Source organism: Manis javanica, chromosome 4 (genome assembly GCF_040802235.1).
Source record: "Manis javanica isolate MJ-LG chromosome 4, MJ_LKY, whole genome shotgun sequence".
NCBI classification, from domain to species: Eukaryota; Metazoa; Chordata; class Mammalia; order Pholidota; family Manidae; genus Manis; species Manis javanica.
Window position 1 is genome coordinate 31396072 of NC_133159.1, and position 17032 is coordinate 31413103.

General features: G+C 54.2%; 1 protein-coding gene across 3 annotated transcripts in view; it reads left to right on the forward strand.

The window, feature by feature from the left end:
• The first annotated feature begins 9177 nt into the window (after positions 1 to 9177).
• KCNQ4 (potassium voltage-gated channel subfamily Q member 4) overlaps positions 9178 to 17032 on the forward strand; it is a 50182-nt gene continuing 42327 nt past the window's right edge. For 2 of the 3 annotated variants that reach the window (XM_037002332.2, XM_073233738.1), the window contains exon 1: positions 9178 to 9505. In XM_037002332.2, coding sequence (XP_036858227.1) covers positions 9192 to 9505 — 314 coding nt within the window. In that variant the 5' untranslated portion in view covers positions 9178 to 9191. The remainder of the gene's footprint in view (positions 9506 to 17032) is intronic. The other variant, XM_073233739.1, reaches the window with a different exon arrangement.

A 17032-nucleotide genomic window follows, 5' to 3' on the forward strand; every position in this document is an offset into this window, starting at 1 on the left:
AGTGCACAGAAGGGGCCTTGGCCTCAGAGAAAAGACAGAAACTCAGCTATTTCATTTCCTGGCTCACCCTCCAAGTTAAGGCTGCTGCAGTGTCCCACTTTGCTGCTCTTAGACTCACTCCTGAAAACCCAGACAGAATTGGAATTTCAGACTAGTCTGGGTCCTTGTGTTCCCATAGGCTTCCATTCTTATTTTGGAGATGTTTCAATCAGTTGTGATTGGCAAATAACTTTCTTTTCACATGTTTCCTTTAAATTTCTCCGCCAGCAGGGCCCATCTGGGTGTAAACAAACACTTTGGTGCAGCCCAAGAGAACCCCTATCTAATACCAAGCATGATCCCATTACATCCGGAGCACTCTTGAAACATTTTTCCTAGCACTTGCAGCATCTGTCCTAGTGATCTTCACAGTGACCCTGCAGGGGAGACAGGAAGAGGGATTATGATCCCTGTGTTACAAATGGAGACATGGGAGGCCCAGCAAAGTGCGGTGATATGCCCAAGGTCACTCTATGAAGAGGGGTGGAGCTGAAACTAAAACATTGATCTAACCCCTGTGCATGTATAGTTGCTTTCTGGCTAAAGGTGTGAGTGCATGGGTGTATGAACAAGGCTTTACTCATTGTGAACTGTTTCCTTTTGCTCTGCCTCCCCAAACCCAATGGCCAGCCTTGGCTATATGTGGAATAAATAAAGCAGTTGGATCTGGTGTGTGGACAGTAGGTAGTTAGGATAACTTCCCTGAAGAGAAATGATGCTGGAGACTGGAGGCCCCTGGGATTATGAACAAACCACCTGGCTAGCCTCGTTGCTGCTCAATTCTGCTGAGGCCACAAGGGGGCAGTATGCAGCACTTACCCATCTCTAAGAGGTGCCCTCTGACCCTCATCCCAATTTAAGCCAATTCTAGGAACTATGTGGGTAAGATTGTCCCATTTTTCAATGGGTACTAAATCCTGACCCCCTTCCTGATAAGACTCTTAACTTTTGAAGCAGGGAGCCTTCTAAGGCAACAGTGGGTGGTTAGGTTTTAATTAAAGACTGGGACAGCTGAAGTTCATTCAAGGCCTTTCCCATCTCCTGTCTCTTTCTACTGTCCTCACTCTTGCATTCCATGCTCCTGTCACACTTAAATTGCTCACTGTTTCCTGAACTCATCTCCAGTTTTCAGAGTGTACTGGTCCCAAATCCTGGAACATCCTTGTACTTTTACACTTACTGATCTATACAGCCATCAAGACCTGATTTAAATGGCCCTTGCTGACAAACTTCTAACTCCTGGAGCAGAGTTAGCGAAGACCTCTTCAATACTTCCATAGCAGCTTCTACAGCCTCTATTATTAGTGCTTATACCCACTAATTCATTCAGCAAATATTTCTTTGGCTCTTTCTGTGTGTCAGACATTGTTTGGACATTGTAAAGACAGTGGAAACTCAGATAAGGTTTGTGCTATCATGGAGCTTATATTGGCTTGGGGGCAGAGTGCGATGGGAATGGGAAAGATAGACAATAAATACAAGACCAGTTAGGCTCTGAAGAAACCCCCATCACTCCTAGAATTTTCTGATTTTAACTGTCTTCCTCAAAGATGATCCTCTTCCAGTTCATGGTCATCTCTGTGCCTCCAGAGGCTAGCACAGGGCCTGGCACCAAGAAAATAACAATTAACTGATAAGTGAGCAAATGGACATAAACCCTTCCCTGAAGATAGGGTCTCTGACACTGCAAACATTTCCACCTCTGCCCATTTACTCTCACTGTTGCTTTTTTCTTGTTAACACATTTTTATTGAGCTATTAATATGCTAGGTAGGGGTATTAGATGGAGGTATTGTTTCATGAAATTTCTGTGTAGGAAAATATACATCTACAGCTTGGTATCTAAATGGATTATCTAGTTTAATCTTCACATCATTAGATTGGGTATTCTCATTTTTTAAGTGAGAAACAGGCTCAGAGAGATTAAGAAATTATAAATTATAAAAGGGCACCAGCTGGTTGAATGGATCCAGATGCTCCAAGAAGCCTCCTGTCTCGGCCAGCTCAGCCCCATTGGTCTTGTCCTCTCTGTTCATGATTGTTTGACCTACAGAGAATGAGAGCCCCTACCAGTGACTCCTGAATAGTAACCCAGCTTTTGCATTGGCCTCTGTAAGGTGTTACTTGATTTATGAGCAACTTGGAACGTGGCTTCCTTAAGGCCCTCTGAGCTGGGCTGGTATTGTTACTCTCCAGCTTGGGTGCTGGGCCACTAGAGGGGTTCAAGAGGACAGCAAGGCTAGTGCTCAGGAGGGGAGAACCTGAGCTGTCCCCAGCTGGGCCAGGCTGGGCTGGGCTCTCCTGGCTGGCTGGTGCTGAGGAGAGGTCTGAAACAGAGCCAGCCTCCCTCTGCAGCCCTAAGCCCCATCACCAATGCAGCTCCGTTCCCTCCCCCATTCCCCTTGCCTCTCTTCATGCAAAGTCTGTGAGACAAAAGCTTCTAAACTCAAATGCCTTGGTTTAAATAATGATTTGGCAATGTGTGGAATTCAAGGTTCACAATTCTTTGCCTTCAGCACTCTGAAAATACTATTCCATTGTCTTTGGCATCTGCTGTGGCTGATGAGATGCTTACTGTCAATTCAATTATTGGACCTTCATAGATAAGCTGTCTTTTCTTTCTGGTGGCTTTTAGAATTTTCTTTTTATTCTTGATATTCTACACTTTGCTATAAGGTGTCTATATGTAGTTTTCTTTTTTAAAGAGATCTTAATAGGCAGACTATCAGCCTTTTAAATCTAGAAATTCACATCTTATTTCTGGAAAGAGCTTAGTCATTCTTTCCAGTAACTGTTTTTAGAACTAATAATATATATGCTGGAGTTTCTCATTAAATCTTCTCTTTTCTTTCCCATGCTTAATCTCTTTATTGTTTTGTGCTTCACTCTGGAGGACATACTAACTTCTAATTCACTAATTCTTCAGCTGTATTTACTAACTCATCTATTGATTTTTTAAATGTCAGTTACTTTAGTGTTCATTTCTAAAATTGCTAGATAGTTCTGTTCCTGTCTGCTACATGTTCCTGTTTGGTATCTTTCTGTTCTTGTTTTATAGGTGCTGTTCCTTCCTCTATCTTCTTCAAGATTTTAACTATATTAAACCTCCTTTCAGATTGGTCCATTATCTCTAGGCCTTTAAGTACAAATTCTCCCATGAGAGAGGTGTCTTTTAAGTTATTGTACTTACTTCTTACGTGTTGTAAAGTTTATCCTTGAGACAGTCATTTGCAGCACATTTTCTTATCTCTTGGGATATGGGAGCCTCCATAATGGGTGATTCCTCAATTGTATCTGCCTAAGCCATGTAGAAGTACACCATCCCCAAACTCTTACATTAGTGTTTTATATTAGCCTTATACTAGTGTCTTGGCTTGGGATTTTTGCAGAGTGGTAATGTCAGATCCTGAGCCCATTCATATGCATGTGGAAAGGCTTGAGGTGTCATCCTCATTCGGGTACTCTTTCTACCCAAAGCCAGGACAAGCTGGTAGCATGCAGAGATATTTTAGTCCTGGTTATAGCAGGCAGCACTTCCCCAAACCCAGCTTTAAGCAGAAGCCTAGTGTAGCCCCTGCCAATGGTGGGGTCTTTGCATCTGTATACTTCCTATCCTGCTGGAACGCTGAACCCCTTCCCAGAGGTACAGCTTCAATTCCTGCTCACCAAATACCCTCTCATTTCTGGCCTTTAGAGATTTCTCATTCTTGTTTTTGAACTTGAATATGTATTTTAATATATATATATGTTTTTAAACTTATCCAGCATTTATCTTGTATCTAACATTTTAAGGAGAAGGGACTTTAATAAGTGTTTGATCAAGTTTGACCTGGAAGTTCCACTTTCTAGGCCTTCCATCCCTGTCACTGAGCACCTAGCCTTCCTTCAGAGCCCCTCCTCTCCTTCCTGAACCCTCTCTTACCAGGTCTCATCCCTCTTTTTAACCCCCTTCCCTGCCACTCAGTCTGTAGTCCCGCCTACTCATATACCCTCCCGCTGTGAGCCCTCATCCAGGTTTCTCCCACCAGGGGAGTGGGAGCAGGGAAGCTTTTTTCCATTGCCCTCTCTAACTCAGAAAAGTCATTTTCTGACCAACTTCACTGCCCCAGTGGTGCTCACCGACACCGTGGAGCCTACCAGCAGGACCACAACAGCACTGGCTTTCTGCACAGTCTTCCAGGAACTGGGGGTTAAGGAGGAAGAATACTGAAGACGGAGGAGCAGCAGTGGAAGAAGGGACGGCTTTGACCTCCCACAGTCACTTCTCCCTCAGTGTTGCTTCATTTTGGACTCCCCTCTAACCCTGAGGATCAGTGGCAGTTCACTTTCGTTGAGCTCAGCGTCACCGGACCCTCCACACATCCTGTGGCTCTGAGCTGCAGGCCCAGAGGCCTGCAGGTCTGGGCTGGGGCAGCTCAGTGGCACACCCAGATCTGAGGGGAGAGAAACTCCTTGGGCCCCTCCCAGCACCTCCACCTGCTGGGTGACCTAAGTCTCTTGTCCTCTCTTACCTCTCTGGGAGAAGGAAGCAGGCCTGATCTTTTGCTTACACTTTCTCCTCCTGTTGTCCGTGGTGGTTGATCCCTAGAAGTAAATAATGCAGGTGATGTCAATACCCTGTGAGCCCCCTCCACCCCAATCCTCTCCCTCCAGGACGCTTTCCCAGATTAGAAGAGTCTCTGGGACCGGGGAACTCCCATGGCCTCTCCTCTTCTGACCCCCACATGCCTGAAGAGCAGTAAGATCACGGTTCACATTTGTACAGCTCCCTGCACAATTTTGACTTATTCATGCATCATTGCGTCGGTCCTCCTCACAGTCTGGGGAGGTAGGGCAGAGGTGGAGTGACTTGCCCAAAGTCACCAGCTGGTAGATTCAGGAAGCCCAGCCATGACTTGTGTTCAGTGCTCATTTTGCCCTGGTTCTGCCAACCTGCCTGGGTGCTGGTGCCTTAAACTCCGCCCCCCCTCCTGAGCTCTCTTGCTGTCCCAGCCTCTGCAGCAAACCCAGGCTCAGGCCCTGGCCAGGCTCCCTGCTTCTTATCAGGCCAAATCGGTCCCTTCAGCCTAGCTTTCAAGGCCTCCTGTGTCTCCCTTGCCAAACTGGCTTTTCCTCCCTGATGCTCTATAACATCCTTCCCCCCTCCCCACGCCTTACCCCATGCCCACACACAGACACTATAGCACAGGAGTAAAGAGGTATACTGGGCAAGTCTCCACTGAACCTTAGGCTCGCCTGTGAAATGGAGGTGTGTACAGTATTACAGGTTTGTTGGAGTGCTGCAATTGACAATGCAGGTGAAGCATCCTGCAGGAGGCTTAGCCATTAGCACAGTCCTCATCAATAGTAGCTGCAGGCATAACTGATTACCCTTCTCTGAACTACTCCAAGGCCTCCCTACCCCTGTCCCCAAGAAGGTCCCCTCTCCTCTTGCCAATGGAGACTTCTCCCTTGTTTGGCCTCTAGCAAACCTTAAAGCTGTAAGAAAACCCAGAGGGTTTCTGGGGTGTGAAGAGGGAAGAGGAAGAGGTCTGGTGAGCAGAACTCTGATCCCCTCACTCCAATTTAACCAGAATACCTCTGCTTTTTACACATTGGGTGCTGCCTTACAATTCTATCTATAGATTCCATTGCTAATGAAGTCTGAAAACCACTGACTTAAAGCCCCCTTCCCCTTCCAAGAAAGGAATCTGTGCCCTTGGTTGACTGGAGGTCACACTGGCAGGCTGTCACAATCAATGACAGGCTTGAACCTGGCCCCAGGGACTGAGGTCCCAGCCACTTGCAGACCTCAGTCCTTTCAGACTTGGGAGTCTCTCTCCCTGGCAAGAGTAAGTACTAGAGAACAGGGATTGGACCATCTCTGTGTCTCAGCCCGTAGCACTGACCCCAGGATCCTGTGCACATTAGGTAGGTCCAGCCAGGGAAGAAGACATGTGACAAACAGTTCTGGGGTCATCCACTGCTGTGTATCCTTAGGTCAGTCCCTGCACCTCTCTGAGCCTCAGCTTTCTCACATGCAAAGGTCTGCTCTTAGTTCCAGCAGGGGCAGGGCCTAGCCCACAGTTGGTGCTCAGCAAATGGGAGCTCTCTCCATCCCCACCGCTCCTCTCAATCAATACTTGCTTCATTGATGGATGATGGCTACAGTGATGAATTCCAGGAGATGCTAGCTCCCTACCCCCTTCTTGTACAGATGGGGAGACTCAGCCCAGGGAGGGAAAGGGGCTTGCTCAGGTGGGATAGGGAGTGTGTCTGGGCAGAGTGGGGCAGTTTTGCAGTGTTTACAGGGAGAAAGGTGGGGGCTGAGGGTGGGTGAAGAGAACAGGTGGGAGAGGGGGAGAGAGGAGGGTGGGAAACCACAGCACCCTCACTCCCTCCAGCAGGGAAGGCGGTGGAGAGAGCCTGAGACAGCTGCTCAGAAAAGTGTCTGAGTCACTAAAGGCTGTGGTGGGGAAGTCTGCCTCCCAGTCATGCCCTGGGAATCTGGATGGGGGCAGGAAGGTCGCTGGGTGACCCTCAGAGTGGCCACCTGTCCTCTCTAAACCGGACTTTCTCTGCCTCTCCAGCCCCCCATGTACAGGTCCACAGAGACATGCACACACACACCCCCAAACTAAACTTTGCTTAAGGCCTCCTAGAACCATCTTTCCCATTCCCCTCACCTCTTAAGAAACGTTCCATGTCTCTCCACTTTAAAACTCAGTGGACCTGTCCCTCATTACGCTTACATCTGCAGCAGAAACAGGTCTCCGTGCCTGGTGAAAGGCCTTCCTGAGACCTAACTTCCATCCCTCTGGTTGCAGCTACTCTCTTTCCTCCTCCTGCTGCTTGTCAGTGGGTAGTCTGGATCTGGTTGGGAATTTCCATGAGAGACCCTCTTCCTGAAATGAGGGCTCCTCTCAAGGAAGGGACCTTTGCAGTCCCCCAATGGGAAGAGAGGCGTGAGGTCAAGTGACGATGCTGAACTTGAGGATCATATTTCCCAGAAGAGACCCAATTAAAGATATTCTGGGTGTTGATTAAGAGCAACCCGGTTCGGGTGTCATGTCTGCCACAGAAGAAGAGCCTCATAAAGACCCCAAGAAGCTTCCCCAGATCCCTTACAACTGCTTCCCACCATTCAAGTCCCCAGGCTTTAGCCCCATAGTCCAGGACCCCCGATTGAGAAAGCCCTTAGACATGCAGTCCACAGAAGGCAAAGCCACATCTCTAGGGGGTGCTAACTTCAGTTCATAGGGAGAGGATGGGTCAACCAGCCCCTAGCACTGCATCCACAGATGGGCTCCGGGGTCCAGAAACGTTCCCCAGTTACCAGTGAAGACGGGGCATGACCTGCCCAGCGGCACCAGGATCTGACTCTGATATACCAGGGGGCCTGGAGCAGCCGTTCAGGTCAAACCCCAGAAAGCCCTCAGTGCTATGTAGAGAGAAAAGGGTCACTAATGGGGTAGGGGTTGCGGGTCGGCTGCCGAGCCCAGCCTGGGAACTCCCCAGGTCCCTGCAGACCCCTCCTTGCAGCCCCTTAACTCTGCCTCCCTTCCTCCCCTACTGACGCTCAGCGGATCAATGCTGCCTTTGCTGACAGCTGAGAATCGAGTTCGCCTTCCCGCCCCCTGCTCCGCCCCTCCCGCCCGGCTCCGTCCCCCGAGAGCCTCCCGGAGGAACTGGAAGACTTTGCTGCGGAAGCGCTTCACCCTGGGGCAGGGCCTGCGGAGGGAGCGGCTGGTGTGGCCGAAGCTTTCGTCAGCGAAGAGGGAAGGAGGATCGGAAACCCACATCACCACCCTGTGCGGGGCACAGAGGATTAAAGGGAACAAAAGGGCTGCTCTCTAGCAGCTAGAGAGGACAGGCACCAAGAACTTTCCAGCTGGGGAGGTGCCGTGGGAGGGAGCCCCTGTTTGGGTGGGATTCTGTGAACCGTTGGAGAGGGGGGCTGTCCAGCCGCCCACTGGTTCCGCGCTCACTTCCCGCACCCCTGTGCCCTGAACCTGGTTCCCTGTCCTGGGAGAGGACCGTTCAGGCAGTTGGCGGGGCGCCGGCGCGTGGAATAGAGGAGACCCTCGTTTGGGGCAGTGTGGCCTGCCAGGGGGCTCTTACCTCCTCAAGAAGAAGGGAAGCCCTGAGGTGGGGGTGTCTAGGAGGGAAAACTCACGGCTGAGGCCCACTACGCTACACACACTGACAGCACTCCGCAGCGCGTGGGTACCGGGCCTTTCAGGTAGGAGCTGCTCACCCAGCCACACCGGCACATTTTACACACCCCGCACAACCTACAAAGGGCACGACCCGACGGCGCACGCCTCAACGCTTGCACCACCACCACCCAGCGTACAGGACTCTGCACGCCCACCTTCACACCCATACACACCGGGCTAGCGCCCCCACCTGCACGGGCTCAATCCCACCGCCTCGCAGATCCACAGCCACCCACTCTGCACACACAAGCAGACACTTCTGCATCCATTCACACCGAAACTCCCCAGGACGCCGTGTTCCATCCACGACTGCGGTCACTACTTCACACTCCACGCCCCACTTTCCACAACCACGCACCACGCGTCCCACCCCCAGCCCGGCCTTCGGGTCCACACAGGCCGGCCCTCGCAGCTGTGCCCGCCACTTGCACACGGCCAGCCTTCCGGCCCCCGGGGGCAGCCGCCACGCGGTCCGCGCTGGGCACCGACTCGGCGGCCCGCGCAGAGCGCCCAGCCCCGCCGCCTTCTCCGCGCGTCCGTCCCCTCCCTCGCCGAGCCTCGCTCGTTCGCTCCCTCCCGATTTGGGAAGGCGGCCGCGGGGCGGGCGGGGGCGGACGGGGGAGGGGAGGGGCGGGGGAGGGTGACATGTGAGCGGCGCCGGTGGCAGGTGGAAAGGCGAGCGGCATGGAGCGCGTAATAAGAGAGTTGGAGTCGGAAAGAGCCGCCCCAGTCGCCGGGGAAGCGGGCGGTCAGTGCGGGCTCCGGCGGCCCCCAGGCTCCGAGCGCCCGCCCCCGGCCCCGGCGCGGCCCCGGCCCGGCCCCTAGCCCCCGCCGCCTGCGCCCGGCCCGGGCCGCCCCGTCGGCCCCGGTCGCAGCCATGAGCCGCTGAGCGCCCCGCGCTCGCCCCCGCCTCGGACCGCAGCCTGGCCCCAGCGCCCCCGCCCGGCACCGCCCATGGCCGAGGCCCCCCCGCGCCGCCTCGGCCTGGCCCCCCCGCCTGGGGTCGCCCCCCGCGCCGAGCTGGTGGCGCTCACGGCCGTGCAGAGCGAGCAGGGCGAGGCGGGCGGGGGCGGGTCCCCGCGCCGCCTCGGCCTCCTGGGCAGCCCCCTGCCGCCGGGCGCGCCCCTCCCGGGGCCGGGCTCGGGCTCGGGCTCCGCCTGCGGCCAGCGCTCCTCTGCCGCGCACAAGCGCTACCGCCGCCTGCAGAACTGGGTCTACAACGTGCTGGAGCGACCCCGCAGCTGGGCCTTCATCTACCACGTTTTCATGTGAGTTTGCAACCCCGCGCCTCTAGCTGTGCCCCCGCGCTGCAGCCCCGCGCGGCCCGTGCCAGAGCCTGGGCTCCCCGAGGACGGCGGCCCGCCCTGGCCCCGCCTCCTGCCCCCAAGCCCACCGCCGACCCTCTTCTCTCTCTCCCGAGTCGTGAGCGCATTTCTGATCCTCCCCAGCCAGACCTTAACCCCTAATCTCCAAGTCCTGACCCCTGCTTGACCCCGCTTCTACCCCACTTCAACTCCTATTTCCATCCCGATCTCCAACCCGGCTCCTCTGTCTCAGGTACTCCTCACGTCCAGCTTCTTGTCCTTGTCCTTTCTGCAATCTGGGACCCCTACAGTGAGACTCCCCTTTCATCTTCCCCGCTTCTATCTCCTTGTGTCCCAAACACAAAGGGGAGCCTTTAGCCCACACACACTTTCTTTCACCTCTCCATTTCTGTTGCTGCAGTGGGCTCCCACCTGGGCGCGTAACACCCTCCACGGGGACACCCTCCATCCCAGTTGGGGGCTGGCCCCGACCATAGGTGTTTGGGGGTCCGGGTGAGCCGCCTGAGCCTTGACACTGGTGTGTGCTGTGTGACTCTCCCCTCAATTTCCCAGTGGCAGCAGAGGGCTGCCCTGCCTGCACAGCTTGCTGGACGCTGCACCGGGCCTGGCTCCGCTCCGGGCACTCTGGGGGAAAAAAAAGAGGAGAGGAGTAGGTTTGGAAACACTAAACTTCGGGCCCCCTCCTCCCCCTCACCAGGATCCTACAACTTTCAAAAACACTGACCCCTCTTGGATGTAAAGAGTGAATTTTGGCAGCTCAGAGCTCAGTCTTGGGGGATGGCCTGGCCCAGCCAGGAACATGAGAGGCCCCGTGGATATCAGTTGAAGGGCTGGGCCTGGCCCTGGGATGCTTGGAGATGCCGAGACCTCCAGTCTCTGGAAAATGTGCTGCTATTAATTCCTTCTTGCTGCCCTCAGGAAGAGCCATCTGGTCTTAGGGTCTCATGGGTGGTCCCCTTGCTTGTTCTTCTGCCTGTCTGGCTGTCCCTCTGCTAGACTGAGTTACCACCTGTGTGTGAGTTGGCCTGTCTTCATCTCTCCACCTAACTGTCCAGTACTCCTGCTTGTCGGTTTCCATCCCTCTGTTGGCCTGCCCAGGTATCTGTGTGCCTGCTATCCATCTGTCACTCTGCCTATCCGCCTGCCTGTCTCACTCTTCTTCCTCACGTCTGTTTCCACCTGTCTTTTCCTGCCTGTCCACCTGTCCCCCTTGCCTGCCTCTGCCCCATGCTACTGGGTCCACAGAATTTCAGAAGTGAAGGGGAGGAAAATGCTGGCAAAGGAGCTCCATGGCCACAGGGAGGGTAGAGGAAGAAAACTGTCTTGACCAGTTAGCTCCTGGGAGTGGCAGCCCTGACTTTGTGCAGAGACCTGCTGTGCTAGGCTGGGGGCAGAGAGTTGAGATTACTCAGGACATGAGGTCAGACTCAGGGTCAGGATCAACAACAGTTGATCCTAACAAGAAGTAGCCCAATTCCCAGTGCTCACTGGGAGGGCCTGTAAGCCTGGGATGAGTATTTTTTGCCGCAGAAAGGATTGTTGAGAGAGGTTTTGTGCTGGGTTACCAGGGAGGCTAGCGTTGGGGCAAGAGGCAGGGGACTCTGATCAAGAGTGGCTGCATTGCCCCATGCAACCTTGGGCACCCAAGGAGGGCCAGACGCTCCACACAGGGCTGAATTTTCCAAGGCAGAGCTGGGCTTCAGGAAGCCAATAGGGCTCTGAGGTGGGTGTCCTTAGACCCCACGCCTGGCCTCTCAGCTCCCAAGGGGGTCACTGGAGGTGAAGGCCCTTGGCCAGCCCTGTCTTTACTTCCTCTGCAAGGGCCTCTTCTTCTCCAGGAGCTAAATCCGCTAGTACCTTTGCCCTACTTCCCGCCCTTTCCGGACACCAGGAATGCCCTGGCCAGGGGCATGCTTGTTCTGACTACTTGTCTCCAGGAGCCCAGGGCTCAGGCATTTCTCAGGAGCTCTGGGAGAGGAAGCGTGGTGCAGAAACATACAGACAGGGATCTCAGGGAATTGGTCATTCACCTTAGAGGTCAAAGGGGCTGAGGGGTCAGAAGCCCTACCTCTTGCTGTGTGATTTTGGGTTGATGGCTGGGCCTCTCTGAGCTTTCCATCTCTTGGCCCTCAAAGTGGATAGAAACCCCAGCCTTGTGGGCCTCCCACTTGGATGAGGTTATGGGGGAAAGAGCTTGGAGAGCTGCAAGGGCCTCAGTGTGAAGGATGGATATTACCAGGGCTGGGCAGGGGTGCTCAGGAGGCCTCCTCTGTTGTTGAGGAGCTCCAGGTCTGCAGGTTCTCGGTTGTTCCCTGCTGGGGCTTGGCTGGTCCTGCCAGGAAGTGCTTCCTGCTGTTGGACTTCTAGCCCTACTGCTGCATTTCTGGTCAACTCCTTGCCCACCTCCCCAGTGGTCCTAGAGGCAGCCCAAGTTGGATCCAATGTGTACAGTTAGCTAGAACCCCCTTCCTAGAGACCCAGGCCCTATAGGAGGGGCCCAGCAGAAGATTCCAGAAGAGAAGGGCTCAGGAAGGAGGGAATTGGGGTGAGCTGGGTCCATCCACCCCAGGGGACACGTCCCTCACACATGCCAACCATGTCCTCTGGGCCCAAAGAGCCTGTACTTTTCTAGCACCAAGGTGTGGGAGATTGCCCTGAGGACAAGCCCCAATTCTGCCTCTAGTGCCAGCAGCTGCAGCCTCCGGGACGTGGGAATCGCTGACTCCTGTTCTTCCCCTTATTGAGGACCAGAATGAAGGATTGCTGGTCACTCTCCCAGCCTTCCTGCCTCTCTTTAGTTCCTTGGACCTGTCACAAGCCCTTAACCCCATCCTATGCCCAGGTCCCCAACTTTAAGCCTTCTATCCTTCATAGATCCTGCCCTCTGAATTTTGAGAAACACCACTTCACTGCCCACCTGGCTTTTTGAGCCTCTGTGGGGAATGCTCACTTCTGTGCTGCCCCTTCTTGAAGGCCACCCGCCTTCCCTTTTGTAGTCAGGCAGCTGGAGGGGGCTGGTACAGAGCAAGGCCCCATCTCCCCCATGACTGTGAGACTTGCTGCTCCCAGCCCTCAGCTGCCCAGCCCTTTCCCTAGGTGGAGGTTTACACTCTGTAAACATCCTCTGTCAGCCTTGTGCCTGGAGTCAGAAGCTATGGGAATGGGGAGGGGAGTAGGTGCTGGCAGCTCCTGGGGCCCTCAGGCTCCTAATGCTGGCGTCCCCTTGGCTCCCACCTTGACATCTGAGAAAGAGCATTGCTGGGCTGAAAATAATACCAGCAAAGGGTGCCCAGAGGCCTCAGGCGTTCCCCCATAGGTGGGTCCTCACATTTTGACAGCCCATTTTGCTTAGGAGAAAACCAAGGCTTTGGGTCACATAGTAAATCTGTGGCAGCTATGGGACTAGACCCAAAGACTCCTGACTCCCTGCCCTGTACTGGTCTCTTGCTCCCTGTGGCCACCTGGGTTTGCTGTTGGGAGTTTGGACTAAAATTTCTGATTATACTTGGATTATCAGCTGTGTGCTGGGCACCGTGCTAAAGGGTCAATATAAACCACTCTCGTTGTGTCTTCAACAGCCCAGTAAGGTAGGTGTTGTTATCTTCCTCACTGGATGGATGGGGAGACTGAGGCTCAGCAGTAGGCCACCCAGTTGGCGTGGAGGAGCTCAGCCCATAGCTGGGTCTAATTTGGAGCCATCTTTCTCCTGCACCTCAGCCATAACCAACACCCAAACCTCGGGCTCCTCAGGGGCAGCACTCCTCCATCCCTTGTTTCTGTCCCCAGCATCCCAGCATCCAGCACACAGGCAGTGACAGCAGTTGTGGAATTGAATGGAAATTGCCCAGCAACACCCAGTGCAGTCATGCTTTGCTGTACACGGCTTTGCGCACACACATATATCCCCACTGCACACCCACTGTCTCTTGCACACACTCACTGCAAACTTTGACACACAAGTCCATGGATGTCACGAACACATGCACAGCACACATCCAGTAAAGAGAAATTCTAGTGCACAGCTGCTCCCACCTTTTCACCAAGTTCACAGACTCACCTGGGCCTGTGGCCCTAGCCTAGATCCCTAGGACAGAATAGAGTTGGCCCCATTCCCTGAGTTTTTTGCCTCCACTGTCCACACTGCAGGGCTGCCATTACAGTGCTTAGAGGGCATCGCCCTTGGAGGGCAGCCTGAGATCCACAAGGGAGCAGGTGGCTGGGTTCTGAGGACTTTGCTAGCTGTGGCTTCTCCTGAAGGACCCTCTGAGAGCTTTATGTCCAGCCCTGCAGTGTACTGCTGGGGACACCAAGGCACAGAAAGGGGCAGATACTCACCCAAGGTCACACCTGGCAAGTCAGTGGTACAAGTGTGCCAGGAACCCAGGCCTTCTGCCTCCCAGATAGGGACCTTAGATAACATTCTTCACCACAGCCCATAGGGAAGACTGATGCTCCAAGAACTTGGTCTTGGGATGGGGAAAGTCTTGGAGTGTGACCTGTTTTTGCACTGATGTTTTTCAGTCCCTCCTCTTGTTTGATCTTTCTATGAAGGGGGCATATGGGAAACCCTCCCACCAGCCTGCCATCCCTTCTTCTATCTCTCTCCCTCCCCCTTTATGGCCCTTTGCTCCCTCCTTCTCAAGTTCTCTTTGGGGTCACTGGAGTAAGTTGGATTTCTCATTGTTTGCTATCCCACCCCAAATCCTTAGTACATTCATTCTTTTCATTGAGGAAGCCCTGCTGTGTGTCTAACTTCAATCCCTATTGCTGCAGAAGCCTATATTCTCAGAGTGCTAGAGCCAGGAACGTTTCAAGAGGTGATTATTCTTGGGCTGATGGCAGCACTTTGAGTGGGTGAGGGGGGCAGCCCCCCACTCTCTGAGCCAGTCAGAGTTTCTGAAACTGCCTGGGGAGCAGGAAGAAAGGAAGGCTCCCCAGATGAGGCCAAGGCCCTGCCCCTGTCCCCAAAGGAGGCTGTGCAGGGAGCTTCCCCAGCTCAGAGCAGCCAGCTGGAGGTTTTCTTCCCTGCATGGATGTGTCTTTGGGCAGCCTGACTCTACTGTGGGCTAGAAGGCCCAGCAGAGAAATCCAAGTGTCTGACCTGGGGCAGCCTCTCTCTAGTGCCCATAGTGTGGGAGTTGTGGGCTGGGATGGAGAAAGACTGGGGACTTGTCACTTCTCCAGAGACTGTCTGACAGAAAGTTGAGAACATGGGATCAAGTCTGACAGATCTGGGTTCGTTTCTGGTTCTACCCTTAGCAGTTATGTGTCCTTGGGCAAGTTACTTAACCTCTCTGAGGTTTTCTCATCTGAAAAATGGGAATAATAATACTTGCTTGTAGGATTGTCAGGGCTAGGTGAGTTAAACCACTGGACACTGCTGAGCACAAATGTCAGCCATCATTGTCTTCGCCCTTATTATTATATTTTTATTTTCATCATTCTCCTCCCTGGGAAGAGAACAGGAGCTGCTCTTGCCGGTATTAGGGGGTGAGCAGCTCTCCACGGGGATCTTGAGAATGTGTCTTTGTGGACCTCTGAGGAGCATCTAGGGTGTGCGGTGCCCACCTGAGCTGAGCCTCTTCCTTGCATCGACCACTTGCCCAAGGTCACACAGCTAGTGAATGGTGGCCCTGCGGCTCCAATCTGGGTCTCTAGGAATTCATTCATTTGTTCCTCCCTTCATTTGACACGTATGGATAAAGGGTGTCAACTCTGTACCTGGGGAGGCAGAGGGAGCTGCACCCTGCCCGGGATTGGGACCCAGTGAGGAGGCTGCTGAGCCTGCCCAGACCACTGGCCTCTCCTGCCTCCTCTTCAGGACTGCTCTGGGTGCAAGTGTGAGGGCGTCTATGTGTATGTGAGGATGTCACTGCAAGGCACAGGTGTGGGTCTCACTGCCAACCTCTGAAGCCAGCCTGGCCCTGGGGAAGTGCAAGTGGAGCCATGGTGCTCAGGGGCACAGCCAGGGAACCTGGGAGAGGGGGGCAGCCCCCCACTCCCTCCTGAACATATCACCCTGGAGAATGGGGACACAAAATACTGAAAGGTATTTAGAGATCTCAACACTCACTGGGAAGGTGCCCACCCATCCTCCACCTCAGTCCCCAAGCCTCACTATCCCACTCTGAAAAATGGGGCTAAACAAGAACGGGACCACTTAGGGACCATCTGGCACAGAGTGACTGGATGAATAGGCATTATTAGGGTGGGATGGGGTGGGGTGGGGATGAAGCATTCTTTTCCAGCACCTTCTCCCTGGGCCCTTCAGAGCACTGGGCAGCGCTCAGAAGGGCAAACAGGGGGCTGCCTGCCCCCATCTGGGGCTCTGTGGGGCCTGGGAGAGGGTGCTGGTCAGGACTCCAGGCTTTCTGGGCAACTCTGTCCCTAGGACAGGATCTGTGTGCCCTGGGAGCGGGCACTGGGAAGGATGAGGAGCAGGAGGGGCTGCCCCAGGGCAGACTGATTGGGCTGGGGATCCCCGGCAGCACCTGAGGGAGGGAGGCAAGCAAAGGGAGCATGGAGCAGTGAGAGTCCTTTCCTCTTCCTCCCCTCTCAGAGATTTCAGGAACCGTGTGTGGAGGGGGGTCTCTGGCACCAGGCCCTCCCTAATCCCTGCAGGGACATCTGGGGGACCCGTTCTCCTGAGACTCTAGGACTTCTAGGCCAGGCAGGTGGGACAGGGGAGAGCTTAAATGGAGCATGGTTCCCATGGAAGCCGGAAGGATGGAGGTCAGACAACAGGAAGGGCTGCCCAATAACCAGGAGGGAGAGTGAAATTCCCTGGGGTACACTTTCCAGAACTTGGGGACCTGTCTCTAGCTGGGCTAGACAGGATTTACTCTGCTAATTGTCCCTATTAAGTGGCACCCCTCTTTCATAGCATGAGCATGGGGAGTAGATGGAGTCTGCTCCCTTTGAGTTGACTCTGGGGCAGGGGAGGGATCAGATTAGGTATCCTTTGGCTTTTGTGGGGTGCTGGTAATAGGCTGCTTCTCCTCCACCCTTCCCTCCCTGCTGCTTCTGCCTGGGAGCCTCAGGCCTGTCCAGGTCACTGGCTCTGGGTTTATTTTTTGCTGGGCTTGGCTGTCCCCTGGGAGGGGAGGGGATAGGGAGAGAAGGAGGGGAGATGGAACAGCTTTGTCAGCACAATCCTGGCGCCTCTGTTCTTGCCCTCCTTGGCCCAGCTGCCACCCTATTCTGGAGGGACCAGTCCCTGGGCATAATGGGGACCCAGCCCCTTGTGAGACTTCCTCCCCTGAGGCAGGAGCATCGGGTCCAAAATAGGCCTCTCTATCCTCACACTTTCTCCATTTGTCCTGCCGCAGAGCATCTGAGCCAGAAGGTCCTCCAAGCTCAAGCAGATCCATGCTTCATTTCCCAGATGGAGAAACTAAGGCCAGAGAAAGGACCTGATTGCCCAAGGACACAGCACACATGGGGCCTCCACCCCCACTCCTGGGAGAAGGC